Source organism: Cricetulus griseus, assembly GCF_003668045.3.
Source record: "Cricetulus griseus strain 17A/GY chromosome 1 unlocalized genomic scaffold, alternate assembly CriGri-PICRH-1.0 chr1_1, whole genome shotgun sequence".
NCBI classification, from domain to species: domain Eukaryota; kingdom Metazoa; phylum Chordata; class Mammalia; order Rodentia; family Cricetidae; genus Cricetulus; species Cricetulus griseus.
The window spans coordinates 205,551,297-205,568,048 of record NW_023276807.1 but is presented as its reverse complement, the minus strand read 5'-3'; the positions used below and the strand labels follow the sequence as shown (position 1 = coordinate 205,568,048).

The window sequence follows — 16,752 nt, the reverse complement described above, 5'->3', positions numbered from 1 at the left end:
TGCATTGTCAATACACACCCCACGGTGCTTTACCATGGTCCCATCAGACACTGGGGTTCTGTGTTTTCCTATGCCTGTTCTTCAGGGTACTGTGAGGAACACTGCATGAGATTCTCTTTCGGGACTTATTCACAGTGTTCACATCAAGACTGACTTATGAGTCTCCTCGTCTTCAGCTTCTGACCATTATGTATTAGAAACCACAAGAAGCAAGTGTGCTTTCGTGTCTAGGAAGCCTCAAGGCACATTATTGCTGCTTCTAACAAAATGTGTTGGCCCGCTTGACATTGTCAACCTCATTCTGGCTTTGCTTTCTGGCTCCTGTTTTTAATATTACCTTCTTCCCAGTATTTACTTGCTTATTATTGTTGTGTCAAAACTTGCACTTTAATTCCTTTCTGGGATGAAACTGAATATAATATAATAGATAAAACCCTCTCTTTTCTGTATGGGCCAGACAGCAGCAGTTAAGCAGTTAACACTGATTATGTATGTGGTGTGTGTGTGTGTGTGTGTGTGTGTGTGTCTTTTAAGTATTTAACTCTAAATCAAAAATGTAGATGAAAAATTAAAGGCTTCAGTTCCTTTAATAAACAAAAGCATGTATTTCTCAGTTCTTTTCCTTTTGACTTATAATTTGATCATCACTTTCCCAATTTAAGGCAACTAGCTGCATTTTCTAGTTTTGAAGTAGTAATTTATCTTCACCTAGCATTTCCATGTTTTCATATGTTAGAATATTTGAGTATTTGGTTAAAATAGGCATTTTAAAAATATAAATGTGGCTATATTGGGTTAGTCTTTTTCTAAGTCACAGAAATAATTTCCTCCCTCTCTCTCTTCCTCCAACAGCCAGGTTCTGTAATTATAGAAAAGAAGGATGGATTTAAAAGATTTATTTGTGTTTCTAAGAAACTAGAAATTCAGTGTGGTGAGGAGGGGTGTCCATCGGATCCTTGATACCAGTTGTGGTAAATGCTTCCACAGCCAGTAAGCAGAGAATGTCCTAACTGTCCAGGTCCCCACCTTTATCACATCTGAGGCAACAGCCCCACTTAATCAATCTCACAAGTCTTTGTTATACTGGCATCTTATTGTGCCTGTGTTATGTAGGCCCCAGCTTGTACAGGTCTCAGACATTTTACTCCCCATTTTGAAGTCAGGGGCTTTGGAATTGCATGTCATACAAAAGGCTTCAGTTTCTGTTAGATCTTTTCTCACTGCTATGTGTAATCTTTCAATGGTAAATTCTGACTAATAAAATTAGGCCTTGATTAATCCACTACTAGCAGATTACTTAGTGCTGATCTGGAATAAAGGAATTCTGCTAAAGGTCACATTCTGGGAAAACAAGAAACAAACAAACAAACAAACAAAATGAAGCCATCAAGCCTCTGATTGGTCTTCTTAGCAATACTGATTCTAAGTTACCATGGGTGGGTGTGGTAGAACATGGAAACTGCCCTTTTTCTTTACAGCAATTCCATCAACTAGAAGAATTTGCAATATGTAATATATGAAATATTCTGTTGGTCAAATAAGTTACATAGCAAGAACAGATTTGAAAGGTAGAGAAATTGATTCTGCCTGTCAGCATGTGGGTCTCTAGGTAATTGGATAGTCTAAGTGGGGTTTTCTCACATGTCTACTACTGAATTGTTTTACAACACAAAAGATTATTCCAGGCATGGTCATGACAACATGAAGTTTGGAGACTAATAGTCAATTATGAAAAACTTTGGAGATCTAGACCAATTACCTGCTGGACACTTGCTAACATCAATGCCTCAGTGAGCCAAGCCATGATCAGCAAGCCTGAGACTATCAGTAGAATCACTAACTGACCAATAATGATAAGTTACCAATTGTAATAAACCCACTAATGTTTGCAGTTGTGTGATATTCAGTAAAAGCTGGAGATAATAGGAGTACAATTTTGAGACACCCCAATGATTTAAAAAAAAAAAAAAACCCTAGTTGACTTCACAACAGAACAGGATTTAGGAAAGAAAGAGGTTAGAGAAAAGATGAAAAGAATAACATTCACTCACTCATGCACTCACTGTGTTTCTAAATGGCAGATAACCCAAATCAGGGAAAACATGAGTGAACAAGCGTCTTACCTTTGATAGAAGACTATACATAATGGAGGAAATCTAAACCTCTTAACTAATTATACATCCCAAGAAACTTGTCAAATTGAGCCCATATTGACTTTGGCAATGAATACTGAAAATGTAATTCATGACAATAAGGAGATGAATAATTCCATTCATTTACTAGCTTTTTGTAATTTCTACCCTACACCTCCAAAGGATGAATGGAAGTATTTCAGCATGACTGGTTGCCAAATTGGTTAACTGAGCAAGTATTGATCACAACAGGAATGCAATTTGTATAGATTGGGGACTAACAAAACATAGTATCTGCTGCCTTTGAAGAATTTCATCATGCAGCATGGCCAAAACATGTGGTATGCAAAGAGATCTGATGGAGAAAATACCTGGCCCCTTTTAGAAGGGGGTAGGGTCATTGGAAAGGAACCTCAAAAGAAAACCTATGGAAGTAGCAGAACAACTGATATCATTAACCACCTAAAGATGAATCTACCCAAGTAGTACCCAAGAATACTCAAGTACAGATGCTGTCATCACTTGGTTCTATTGTACAGCATCAATTGGTACTTGGAGATGGGCTATTTTATACCAGGAGTACCTTATTAGTGTAAGAATCTGTAAATTTTAAGGCTTCTTTGAGATTTATAAAACTCTTTATGCACTTGTTGTCATGGAGCTCTGAGTTATTATTTATGAGAACATGGAGAGATAGAAGAATTAGAGACCTTTAGGCAGACCTCATGACATTTTCTGGAATGCAGATAATTACAATTACCAGAGAGATTAATGTGCAGGCTGCACAAGGCAGCATGTGAAAACATAGTGCACCTGACACACTGAGGAACACATTTGGGAAAGGGTTTTAGGGTTTTTGTATGTATACATGTTAGTTCTAATGAGAGTAACATGACTAAATAATATTTTAGAGTATTTTGAAGCATATTCATGATCTTGAGATTTTTTCATATTGCTCCATGGTCTTTGTTACTATTATTTTAACTTATTCAGAATATTCCAGTCAATGGATTCCCTGTGATTTGCTGAATCATTTTCCTGTCTGGACATTTGAGTTGATTCCATTCTTCGTTTGTTCTCAGTAATGTTCCTCAATGGTCACAAGAATATAGAACTTGGGTTTCTGCTAGTTTGGTTTCAGTTTTTGTTTTTTTGAAACAGGGTTTTTGTGTGTAACAGCCCTGGCTGTTGTGAAACTTACTTTGTAGACCAAACTAGCCTTGAACTCACAGAGATTCGCCTGCCTTTGCCTCACAAGTGTGGGGATTAAAGGAATGTGCTGCCAACCTCCTGGTTGAATGCAGAACTTGTGAGAACATAAAATATTACCTCAGCCTCTTTCCTCTTGAAATTCAGAAGAGAACTGGTTTCCATGATGCACAACTTGAAAGCCTAACTAGACAATGATGTCTATAACTTTCCCTCCTCAGATCATGCTATAGGATGGTCTTGGGGACATACCAGATTATATTCTGTGACTATATGAATAACAAGAAAATACAAAGTTTGTAATTTCAACCACAGACATATTAAAGTAGTTGTTATCACAGCTTATACCACTGACATGCTGCCCACTGCCAACATGGCCTGTAATTTCTCCACTTAGTTTCCGACTCAGAATCTGGAGCAGATGATGAGAGCCTAGAAAAATTAATGTCTTCATTTGTGCTCTGTAGAAAGCAGAGCCTATGGAAGAGGTGGGGATTTCTATACTAGGGTATGTACTCGGAAGGACAGGCTATTGTGCTGACCAGGATTTATCATTCAAACTGAGCAGTAAACTGATTCTCGATTGTGTGGGCAAAAGATTGTATAAATGACTGCTTCTTTGAGTAAGCTATTGAGAACAGAATGGAAAAGACCTTATGCACCAGCTTGGATCTCCTGGTTTTGCAGTTTGGTCTAGTTTTACATCTGCCCCGAACTTTTAGGTTACATAGCCTGGATCAAGCAGATACACTTTTATGCCAGTATCAATATGGAAGCCTCTGATTTTTCTGAAGGCCTTATAAATCCATGCAAATGTGGTCATTCCAAAGGTTAAACCCGAGAACCAGATCATGAAAGGCATTTGGCACAATCCTTTCCATGCCTCGGTTAAGAGCTAGGCTGTCTCTGATTAGTCAGGAGTCTCTTCCAGCATCATCCATAGCCAGAGAAAGAAAGAGAACTGTCAAGTAAATATGCTGCCACTTCTGTATCATCTCCTGGTGTTCAAAGAGCATTTTTGGATGAATATCACAGACATTAAAAATAATGATGACATTAAACCCTTAGGAATATATTTTCTAAAAATTAGTTCTTTGATACAAAAGCCAAAGTCTTTCTTGAAAATTATTTTAATGGTAGTTATTGTTTCAGATGTGGGATTATTGAGGACATGTTGTGGGCTTTCCATCTTATTGATGTATTCTAATGAGTTAGAAGCATTTTGTTCTCTTTGGTTTCTGTTCCATTCATGAAGTTTCTAACCATGTACTTTTGTTTTCTGTATGGTTATTGATGAATTGCTTTCAGGACCCATGATTCTTAAATATGTGTAGTATGTCTTTGGAAAAGAGTTCATGTGATGGTATATGCCTGTAATCCCATCACTCAGAAGGCTGAAGCATTAAAATTATGAATTGGAGGGCTGGTCAGAACTACACAGAGAAGTCTGGAGCTGGCCTTACCAAGCAAACAAATAAATTTCCAAATAAAGGAAAACAAAACCAACCAAAACAAAACCCAAAGATAAAGAGATTATGCTTTAAAATTAAATATAATGTTAGTGGGGAGGGATTCAAATTCCTTTCAATTTTAATATTTTAGTAACATTACATTTACATGTCAAAGTTGTCTTGGATGATAAAGATCACAATACCAGAGGGAAAGAAAACACTTGTGTTGTACTACCCCTGGCTGCAATGGCAATTGTCCCTTTTTGATCACAGAAGAGCATCAGTCACATAACTTCCCACAGCCACAAGGGGGCAGGATGTGCAGCTCCATCCTATGGCTAAAATGGGGAGGGTGATAAATATTTGTCAAACAGTACTAATGACTACTTGAGCAGGCTTGGCAATTTTACAGCTAATGTTTTGTTAAACCTCATGTGATAAAGAGCACAAAGCATGTTTGAGACTGTGGCATTTAAATTACAGAAAAGCTTATTTATAAAATGAGTATCTAGCAAGTTTGAGTATATAACCACCAACAGAGCTGTTCAGAAAGGTTTGAAAAAGTTATACACTTTAAGTTACTGTAAATCTTACTCTGGCTTCCCATCCCTGATTTAAAAAAACATGTAGAAGGTGTAGTCTCAATATTATTGGGGCTCCTGTATGAGGGCTAGGCTGCCTGGGAAGATCTTTGGCTAGATATAAATGCCAGGGATATGCTGAAGTCTTCAGTTCTCCGGACACTACTTCATTCAAGCTCTGCTGTCCCAGACAAGCTGGGAGGCACCAGGCATTGCTGAGGGTGAGAAACCCAGGGGCAATGGCTCAGCCTCCCACAGAGCACCACAAATGTATTCCAAGGATGCTTGACTTCCTTAGAACACTGTCACCAAGTCATGGTAGTGTCTTAGAACCAGGCTTCGCTAGTTGTCCCTATCTCATCCTGAAGTTAACTCTCCCTGTTCTTATAGCTCTTCAAATAATGGGAAGGGCATCCCCTCTCCTCTAAGATTCAGTTGTTTTGGTGGTAAACAAGACTTGCCTCCTGTGATTTCTGTCCTGGTTCAAAGAATTGAAGGAGACCTGTGAAAGTAACTACCACAGAAAATCTCCTACGGGTGTGAAAGTATGAATTAACTTAAGTAACAAATAATGGATGGGGCAGGGGTAGGGTTAGAAGAATGACATTAACATTCCTTGGAGTCAGGCTCTGTCCACATTTTTATATACTACCAACTTCACAGCCACAGAAATACTGTGAAGTAGAGGCAATGAGCCAATTTCACAGAAGAGTTGAGTAGCTCAGGGGGTTCTAGGTACGTGTGGAAGAAAACAGTGCTACCCACCACTTCCAAAGCTTGTGATGTGCCAGTCATTGCTTTGTGGGGAGCTACAAAGAAGTATAACTGTTCCAATTTTAAAGGTGAGGAAATGGAGTCATGCATAATTTAAGAGACTTACTACCAAAGTTGCACAGCTAGAGAATGATGAGGTCATATAGTCTGGCTCCAAATCTTTGTTCCAAACCATTGTGCTATACCACTGAAGGGGAGGCAAAGGGAATTGGAGAAGACGAAACAGAACAACAAAAACACAGACAGACAAGGTGTAGAGATGTTCAAAACTTCAATATTGAAATTATTTAAGACTTTCTCTAAAGAATTTCAGTGCATTTCCAGGGAACTGAGCATGGAAAATATTCCCTGGAACAATTTTGCCACTTGCGGGTGAAGAAGCTTAGACTCTGTCCTGACTTCCCACACAGACACCCAGATTTCTGAATCCCCAACACCTTTCAGCTGGAAGGTAAATTAGCCATGCTTGCCTTTGCCTAAGATTAGAATAGAAAGGCCCCGTCAGCATTCCAAATGGAGCAGTCGGTGATGTAATAGCTAAATATTCAAAACAGCTTTCTTTAAAGTGCTGAATGAAGGCCATGACTCTTCCTTCCCAGGTGCCCTTTCTTGATTGGCTAAAAGCCAGATGGTTTTTAAACACTAACTCTGTGCAAGTTGTTTGGGGTCAACTCTGGGACCAGCCCATATGATTGTACAAAAGATCATTTTCCCTTGGGAAGAAAAGCTTCAACAGTCTTGGCTCTCCAAGCAGGCTTATTACTTTTAGCTCAAGAAAGTATGCATGCTACATTAATTTTTCAGAGGAGTGGGGAGTAATTTCTACTCTTTTTAGCAATGTGTGTGTATCTTGTGTGTGATTGTATCCATGTGATAGTGTGTGATGTGCCCCTCACATGAACAACATTGCAGATGATTTGATGTATTTTAACAACATTGATAGATTTAAAAAATATACCCACTTAGCATAAACATCTAAGCTGAGTCTACCAGATAACTAAAATAAATGTGTTCCAGATAGCAAAACTCAGAATCACAGTTGAATGCCTTGGTTAAGTGCTTTGAAGATATGACTAAAATATTGCAGACAGGAACTAGAGGAGATGACTCCATGGTTAAAAACATTAATGTTCTTCTGAAGGACCCAGAATCCATGCCAGATGTTCACAACTGTAACTCCAGTTTCATAGAATCTGATGCCCTCTTCTGACCTCGAGCCCACCTGCATACACACACACATACCCACCCCCACATGTATTGACACAATAGTCAAATCTTTTAAAAAGTTGTAGGCAATTTTTAAGGTTGGAGAATGATTTATGATGAGTAAAGAACCTATGTGAAGGATTGCCATAGGGATCATGGACCACCTTCAATCCTTACCTGAAAAAGTACCTCTTTCCTTAATTCTTTCAGAATAGATTTGAGGTGATTTTATAAAATTGAGTATCTGTCTTGATTGTGGAAAGTGATTTAGCATGTAAGTACATAAAAATGCTTAGCCTCCTTCCATATCATTTCTATAATTTTACAAGGATATCCATCCAGAAGAATATCTGAAAAGCTAAAACTGCAATTATATTTGCAAGTGAGCCCTTATCACTATATATAATCAGTTCCTGCCATTGAAAAAGCATGTTCTAGTTTATGGCATCTACCTGTGTTCAATATTTCAATTGAGCTTTTGCAGACGATTAAAGACATCTGTAAATCTTCTATTTTAAGCTTTATTTCCAAGTCAGACTATAAACAGTATAAGCACTCATGGGACAAAATCATTTGCAATTCAAGTCTACATATTAATTTGATTGTTACTTTTGAAGGTTTTTCTTATCATTTCCCAATTACTCTATTATTAAATGCACCTTAGCATGTTCTGTTATAATGAATGATATTAAATGCATACTGGATGTAATACAGGCAATTTATGCCTATAAAAACTCTAAACAAAAGGAACATTTTAAATTATGTGACTATCCTATCTTTCTGTGTGCAGTGAATGTATTTTATATACAATTCACTGTAGAAATAGTAAAACTAATAAAGTCATGCTACCAATTACTACGGAGTGAGTGGTGACAAATATAACCCTTCCTTTTTTTGTTTTTTTATTTAAACATTTAGCTTTCTCTCATTGCTTTGTGCATTTCTCTCATTGAAAAGTGTCATATTTCTTTCCCCTTGGGCTCTGTCTGACCTTTTCACTCCTTTCAGCCTTCTCTTTTAGCCCAGTAAATGGGTGCAGCAGGAAATTGGTTTCTTTAGGGACTCTCTTCTTTGTGTCTGAGTAAAGATGATCAGCCCACTGTGGACTGTAATGCTTCATTTTCACAGATTTAAGCCCAGTTTGTCTTAGGAAAATAGTTTGTACATTTCTTTGCTCTTTTTGTTGTTTTGGGTTTTTGTTTGTTGTTTTGTCTTAGTTTTTGTTTGTTTTATTGATTGGTTGATTGGTTTGGTTTGGTTTGGTTTGGTTTGGTTTGGTTTTTCGAGATAGGGTCTCTCCATTTAGCCCTGTATGTCCTAGATCTCAATGTGTAGACAAGGCTGGCTTCAAACTCAAGAGAGCCTCCTGTTTCTCCCTACCAAGTTCTGGAATTAAAGGCATGCCCACCACTATTGCCTGGCTAGTTTCTTTGTTCTTAAGGGCTCACATACAATGAAGAGAATATTGGGGGGCCTTTGAAAGGTGCTGGAAAATGAACTCTTATTTCTACTCCCCACAACATATGATCTTCAAAATGTGAAAACTGGCAAGGATGTCAAACACCTCTTGGAGTAAGGTAGATCTCACTACTTGTAAGCTGATGACCTCCTCTCCTCCCCTCTCATGTGTGCTTCCCCATGGGAGGTAGAGATTGGAAGATTATATTTTAGGAGATTGTGGCTGTAAACTATGAGTAGGGTAGGCATTTGCTTCTTGCATTCATTTAACCCCAGAGCCTCTCATCAACTCAGGAGAGCCATGTTTGTCCAGCGGTTACTCACTCTAGAGCTTCAAGAATGTTCTGTGTAGATAGGATGTCTTCCTTTTTGGACTGTAGCAACAATTCACGTGCCCAAATACAAACTGAAAGGCCTTACTTCTGATGTTTGTGACAATAAAGAAGGAAATACTTTTTCCTTAGATTGTGGGATATTTGGAATTGGACAGATGAGTATGCTGTGCTCAGGCATGTGCCCCTAGCCTTTGCTGTGTTTATTGGAAGACAGAAGGTCCTGTGGACTGTAACTCTAAAAGACTTTGGGTTCACCTGGATAATCATTCCACACACCACCTGCTGGGGTTTCATTTCCTTCAATTTGTAAAAAGTAAAAAGGATCTTTGGTTGTCTGGACAAGTTGCAAGGATTAGTGCCTGTGAATGCTTTCATATCCTCGGATCCAAGGTGGGATGAGCAGCAGCATGGAAGAAACGCAGGGTAGGGGCAGAAGTGTTGAACTACAGTGTGCATCTCTTGAATTGCTAGCCCCTAGTTCTGTTTGGGTCTCTCCCTCCCACAGCTGTTCAGCCTGAGCACCTGGAGACCATCCCTTCCCTCAAGTGGGCTTGGAGGTGTCTACTTTTGGCCCAAGGATTAATGGTGAAACTCAGAGACCAGGTGGGGCGCCCACATCGTCCCAGACCTGGGTGGGCGTCCGAGGTGAGGGGGCGCTCTTCGGGCAGCAGCAGTGAGCTGGTGGCGGGCGGGAGAGCTGCCAGACTGACAGAGAGGCCGGCCGGAGTGGGGGCCGTTCCGCTGCCGCCGCCGCTGCTGCCGCCGCGGTGATGCGAAGCCGGAGCTGCGCCGGGCGGTGGAGTCAGAGCTGGGGCGCGGGAGCACGAGCTGCAACATCAGCACCAGCGGCGGTGGCAGCGGCGGGCGGCACCTGCAGCAGCTCCCCGGCCCCGCGCTTTGATCTACACCCTGAGGCGCCGGGAGCCGCCGCCCCGCGCTCTCTATGGATGTCAAGGCGGCCCCCAACGGGGTAGCCACCATCGAGGACCGGATCCTGCGGATTACTGGCTACTATGGCTATTACCCGGGTTACTCCAGCCAGAAAAGTAAGACGCCGGGAGGCCGTCCTGAACGAGATGAGGGTGGGAGGTGGGCGCTCCAGGACGCGGGGGTGCGGTGCGGGAGGGCGCGCGGTGGGACACCTGCAGCCCTGTCTGGGCTGTCACAATCACATTCCTGGCCTCTTGGACCTCTGGGGCCAAAAGTATGTCCGCCGTCCGCTGTCCTCGGTGCTGAATCTTTAGGCATTCATGGGGGTTGGCAGGTTGGACCCAGGAGTTTGCGGACAGTCGCAGTCTTGCGGCTGGGGGCGTGCAGAGGACAGGGCTAGCACTCCCGATTGTCGTCGGTCAGCACACTGGTGGCTGATTTATGCCTGGAGAAGGCTAACATGGCTGTTCCACTAGCTGACCATCAGCACTTAGACTACCCACTCGGAAAAGCTTTACTGGGGTGTCCAGGGTGCTCACCTGGCGCTGGGGACGAAGACAGTGAGGGATATTAGTTGGTTGCAGCTAGGCTGGCTGGGTGGGTCAGCTTGTTCATGGGCCATTGAAATATGCCAGCACGGGAACTGCTCATGATAAAACCTCCTTAGAAGGGTTTCCATCCTGGACAGAGAAAAGAACCCACTTAGGTGCCTCAACTGCGGAGCTTGTAGCAAGAAATCATGCAAAAGGCGGGCAGAGTGGGATTGGGAAGCAAGACACAGCCTCCCGCCCCCGCTGCACGTCGCGGCCACCTCTGAGCTGTTGGATTCCAGTTTTATTCTGGCTAGGCTAAGCCAATCTGCATGAATGCTCTCAGGTTTTGGGAGCAGTTACACACACACACACACACACACACACACACACACACACACACACACACACACACACACACCGTGTTATTGAGGACAGGCTGAGGGGCTCTATGTTCCTGGTCTCCTCATACTATATTCTTGACATATAGACCCGCCACTGTGTCTGCTGGGATTAGTTCTGCCATCCACCAAAGTGAAGCCTGATTTTTTTTTTGTTTTGTTTTTTGTTTTCCTGAACTGGGAGAATAGCTTCCCTTTAATTTCCATGCAGGTGGAATTTCAATTTTTCTTTATCAAGGCATTCCTGTTGCAAAAGAAAGATCATAACTGGTGTTTTTGCTGCTATTTCTAACCAGATGCTCCTTAGATGCATTTCTGATTGCTATTTTTCTCTGGCAGTTTGGGATGCTGTCAATATTATAGGTTCTGTGTGAAGCAGAGGACCCACACTAGTCTTGACACGTAGATGAAAAAGCACTTCCTTTCCCATGTAACTTTGTCCGAGGATGTGCTGTCTCACCATTGAATGATAACCTGAGAGCATTGTCCTGTGGGCCAACCTCACACAGATATTTTTGAGTTTAATATTTTATCTGCTCTCAGAAAAGGCCTGTCTACTTTAGATGTTCTGTCTAGCTGTTTTTAGCAGTAGAGGCTTACATTATTCATTTCCATACAAAAGTAATTATATAGTGTTAGAATTTTCTGGAAGGAAAATAACATGCTGGCGAACATTCTTTGAAATCATTTTACTACAGCCTCAAAATTTTGTAGTTGCTTTTCTTTTCTTTTTCTGTTGGCAAAGGTTGTCTTCTTTAACCCTAGACACTCAAATTGAAATATTTACTAGATCTTGTAAAAATGACTTGAATGTCACCTCTGAATATTTAAATCAGAAACCAGGCATTTGGGTGGTCTAGAGAAAGTAGAACTTGTCGATAAAATTACAGAGTATTATAATTTTTGTGACAATGGCACTTTGGTTAATGAAGAGCAACCCAGAAAGAATACTGGGAAAGTGGCATTTTAGATAAGAACATGCTCATATTTTATTTTTGTACTTGCTCAAAGAGCTGCACATGTCTCATTTGCAAGACAATACAGGGCAAAAAAAAGAGAAGTACATTGGCCAAGGCTGTAACTAGAAGCAAAAAAAAAAGGATAAAGATGCTTTTGGCATTGCTGTTAGTGGTGGGTACTTGCCTAAATTCGGGGCACATAGTCCAAATTTCAGAAGAACAGAGAGCTAAGGGTAGTCAAATTTAACTCTCAGGATGTACACTTTTTCAGAGTAAGAGAGACATTGTCATTTTGTGTGTGCACGCACGTGCGCATGCACGCGCACACACACACAGAAAGAGAGAAAGAGAAAGAGAGAGAGAGAGAGAGAGAGAGAGAGAGAGAGAGAGAGAGAGAGAGGAGAAAGCTGGAAGAGGGCCAGAAAACCAAACACCATGAAATAATCTTGCCCTTAATGCAGGCTTCAACTAGTAAACAAACACATTGAAGCAAACCAGTACAATATGGTCAATTGATTTAGCTGCTACCAGGACTGACTGAGCAACAGCTTGGGGGAAAGTCTGGAGGAATCTATTTAGAAATAAACTACAGCAAGGAGTATCAGATGTGTAAAGGTAAGGTGGCTTTTCCCTTTCCTGACTTGTCACATATGAGAACTTCAGGACTGGGTGCTTTCCGGAGATACATACTATCTGCCTTTTTGGTAGATGGGGGCTCACTTTTTGGAAAGTATAAAGATTAGCCTCATGTTAATGTATCCTGTTTATAAACATGTATCTCATCCAGAACAACCTAGATAGGGTGAAGAAATAAATGTAATCAAATATAAAGAAATTAAGGTATTATATGGACCATTAATCCATTAAAAATTCTGTTCAATTTACTGATCAGTTTACTGAACACACACACACACACACACACACACACACACACACACACACACGCATGCAGAACAGGATAAAAACCTATTCAAAATACAGTGGGTAACCTTGAGTTATCTGTGATCAGGTAGGAGGAATAGACCCATTTTATCAATTGTTAATTGAGCAATTCCTACATATAAGGAATGTGTCTGATAAGACATATGAAAACCTTTTCATTTTTAGAGTTTTAATTCTCATGGGGAATAAACCAGGAAATAGCCACATAAATAATGGCTTTTATATGTCAAGGTGATAGTAATTTTTAAAAGATTGCAACGGGATGAAAGGGCCAGGAGTGGGGAGGCAGAGCATGTCACAATGTTAAATAGGGACAATTAAACAAGGTTGTGGGAAATGTGGAGAAGTTATCCAGATGAACATCAGGAGGTAGGCATTTCAGGTCATGGGACCAGCCAGTGATATGTACCTGTCTGGCATGACAGAGAAACTGTCAAAGGGGTCTTGTATGCCGAAAGTGCAGTGAGCAACTGGAAGAGTAACCTGGGGATAGAGGAAATCAAATGAAATAAGATGTTATAGGTCCTTGTCAGTCATTTTGGTTGGTCTCTGAATGGCATGGGAAGCTTTGTGTGGGTGCTGAAAATGGATTAATATAACTTGACTTGCTTTTCAAAAGGATCAATCACAGCAATTAGTACATTATTTTAGTAACCTAGGTGAGAGATGATGGTGGACTGAGTGACAGCATTGAGGTGGTGATAAGTGTTCAGACTCTATGTACATTTGAAATTAGACCAATAGGCTCTCCTGATGAACTATTTGTTGTATTGATAAGAAAGAGAAAAACAAAACTTGTGGTTTGGGGTTTGACTAAGTTTGGGTTGACATGAGCAGACATGTGGAAAGCATCAATAATAGATATAGTAGTCATGCTGAAGAGGCAGAGTAAGTTTGGAGTCCCAAGATGTCTGATTTGAGATGTACTGGAGGTTTTCCAGTATCTAAATGTTTTTTAAAGTCTGAGACTGGATGAGATCTCCAAAGAGTATGTAGAGAAGGGATGGGGTACAAGGACTGAACCCAAGAGCTCTCTGACATTACGAAGGCAGGAGGAAAACTAGAAACCACCAAAAGAAACCAACACAGCCTCCCAAGGTAGGTAAGAGGAGACTTAGGAGGATGCAATGAAGTGGAAACCATTGATGTTTAGGAGGAATAGTTATAGGAGTCCAGTGCTTTAAAATCTCAGGTATAATGAAGTTGATAACTGACTGTACAGTTGACAATGGAAGACCCTAGGCACTTAATGAGACTGTGGACAAGTATATGGTGGGTGGGATCACATACACTAGAATATGTATAAAAGAGCCTTAACGGGAGAAATTGGAAACTGTAAATAGAGACTCTTCAGGGATTTTGTGCAAATGGAACTGAAGAAATGAAGGCAGTAGGGTCAAGATGGGTTTGCAGTGAATAGGACATTTTCATGAAAAGATGAATGACTCAATAGACAAAAGTTGGTGATGTGATGTCATAGAGGCAGAATATAGAAACAGTATAATTTTAAAAGGAATGTGGAGAGGACAAAGAAGTGTGCTAGGCTATGGAACGTGGATCATTGAAATGATGGGGATCTTTTGAAATTCTCATTGCTTTAGTGTTCTCCAGACTGAAAGCAAAACCATCAACTGGGTGAGAATGGGGAAGAGGCAAGAGAGGTTGTCAGGGAGAAGCAGCATGAACTGTTAAAACGGACAAGCAGAAGAACTGTGCAAGTACATGGGTCACCAGGTATTTCTAATTTCTGGTCACAGACTTAAATTGGGAGTAGCCCATAGATGGTCTTCTTCATTGACATAGCAAAGGCAATGGATGAGTAAAGAGGATTTTGGCTGGGTTGGAGAAGGTTATCAATGGACTTAATAAAAATAATAGGGGGAAAAGGATTGCATCAAGGGATATGGTATTTGAGTGAACACGGAAGCTGGAAGAAGCAGAGAAGAAGGGGGATAGTAGGGACAGTTGGTGAAAACATGTGCAGATTGAGGATTTGAAGGTGTCACTGTCATCAAAAGCTAGCCAAACCAAAGTTAGGAGTTATGTGGTTAGAGGGACAGCTGAAACGTTGGATTAAATGGGACATGGGGAACTTCTCTGTTGACATAAATCTCCTTGTTTGTTGAAAGAGGTCTGGAATCACTGTCTCACCACTGCTTTGCTGCAGGTCACCTTGACTTTAAGGAGTCCAGCAGCCCTTCTCAGAAGGATCCATTACTAACTTCTAAAAACCTCCCTACCAATCACTGAGCACAGATAGCCAGGAGCCTTTCTTTGCCCCATGCGTTTGTTCTTTTTTTAAATTAAATTTTATTCTTTTTCATCCCTGCTCCCTCTCCCTCCCCTCCTCCCCCACACCCACCCACCCCCACTCCATCCTCCCATGCTTTTGTTCTTGCCCTGTTTTCTTTCTGTCGACTGTTAGAAACTAGGTTCTGTAGTGACGTTCTATTAGCAACTGAAGATTTTTAAGAAGCCCTGCCCCCCTGCTCTGTGACAGATCTGACCATACTCTATCCAAAGAAGAACCCTTCCCACTTCTAGGAGAGATGAATTTAAATGTGTTTGTCATCCAGAAATGATAAAATTTAAGGTGACAGATCAATGTATCTGATGCGATCACTACTCAATGCTTACCTGAAACATTAAAACATCCTATTGTGCCTCAGCAATGTGTATCACAGATGTCAATCAAAATAGAAGAAAAGATTTCCAGCTGCTTCTGAAGCTTTGGTTCTCTGCATGTGCCAATGGCTGCTTTGATTCAGCAGTTCCCAAGGTCCTACTTACTTTCTGCCTTATCCAGTTGAGCTCATCAATTTCACGGTTTTCCATGTCTTATGCAAGTTCACTCTTAGGCCCCTCTATTTTCTACATCCAGGCCCATATTCCAAACTTGATAGTAGCACCTGAATGTCCTCCGGGAATGTCTCATACAGAAACAAGTCATCATTCTGCCTTTTCCTTCTTATTGTGCCTGTTAGCTTCCAATATCTGTATCTAACCAATCGCCCACACCCGAGTTCTAGAGGTAGTTCTTCCCCCACCTCTGTCCTTTCCTTTGGTAGTTAGTAAGTCCTGTCTATTCTACTCCAGTCACGCCCTTTCTGTCCCTCCCGCCTCTGCACGACTGTGTCTATCATGTTTTTTCCAGTCTCAAGGCCTTCTAGCACAGCATGCCTGCTTAACGTTTCTTTCTGTAAAAGTCTGTTCATCCAACTTCCCTAATCAAATACCTGGAATGGTCTTTCATTTTCTGTAAAATAAAATCCAAACTCTTTAGGATGTCACAATTCAGGCCCAGCTTATGAATTCTATTTTAGTGCACACATTCCTCCCCATCCAAAGTGCCAAATAATGCATGCTTAATGCAGAAAATCTGGAAGGCACAGAAGCAAAGAGAGATTAGGACAAAATTATTCATAATGCCACTACCTAGAGGTGATTAGTGTTAACACTTTAGTATCCCTCCTTTCAATTTTTTATAACTGCACAGCGCATGTTTTTATTTTATACCAAACATTTCTCCTATTGATCTATATTAATAACTTGATTGTAATTTACCTACCATTTCTCATCTCTGCAAGGATCTTAACCTACTTAACTAAGCACCAGCATGTGATTTTAGGCCTAACTTTTCTTTTCTCCTATCCCATATGGTCTCTACATACTCTGCTCTGAGTCTCAAGAAGTAGCTTAACACTTAATGACACTGTTGCTTTCACGTGCTTTTCTTTCTCTAGGCCTCACTAAACACTGACCCAGATGCTCCCTTCCCCACATGCCCTTCATATCAGGAAAAGACCCTATGTATATCTAAAGTCTCTGTTTTAAATGTTGCCTT

The 16,752-nt window shown here is 40.8% G+C and overlaps 1 protein-coding gene across 1 annotated transcript in view; it reads left to right on the top strand.

The window, feature by feature from the left end:
* Window positions 1-10,089: 10,089 nt before the first annotated feature.
* Slc35f4 (solute carrier family 35 member F4) overlaps window positions 10,090-16,752 on the top strand; it is a 218,782-nt gene continuing 212,119 nt past the window's right edge. The window contains exon 1 of the mRNA XM_035453470.1: window positions 10,090-10,192. Coding sequence (XP_035309361.1) covers window positions 10,090-10,192 — 103 coding nt within the window. The remainder of the gene's footprint in view (window positions 10,193-16,752) is intronic.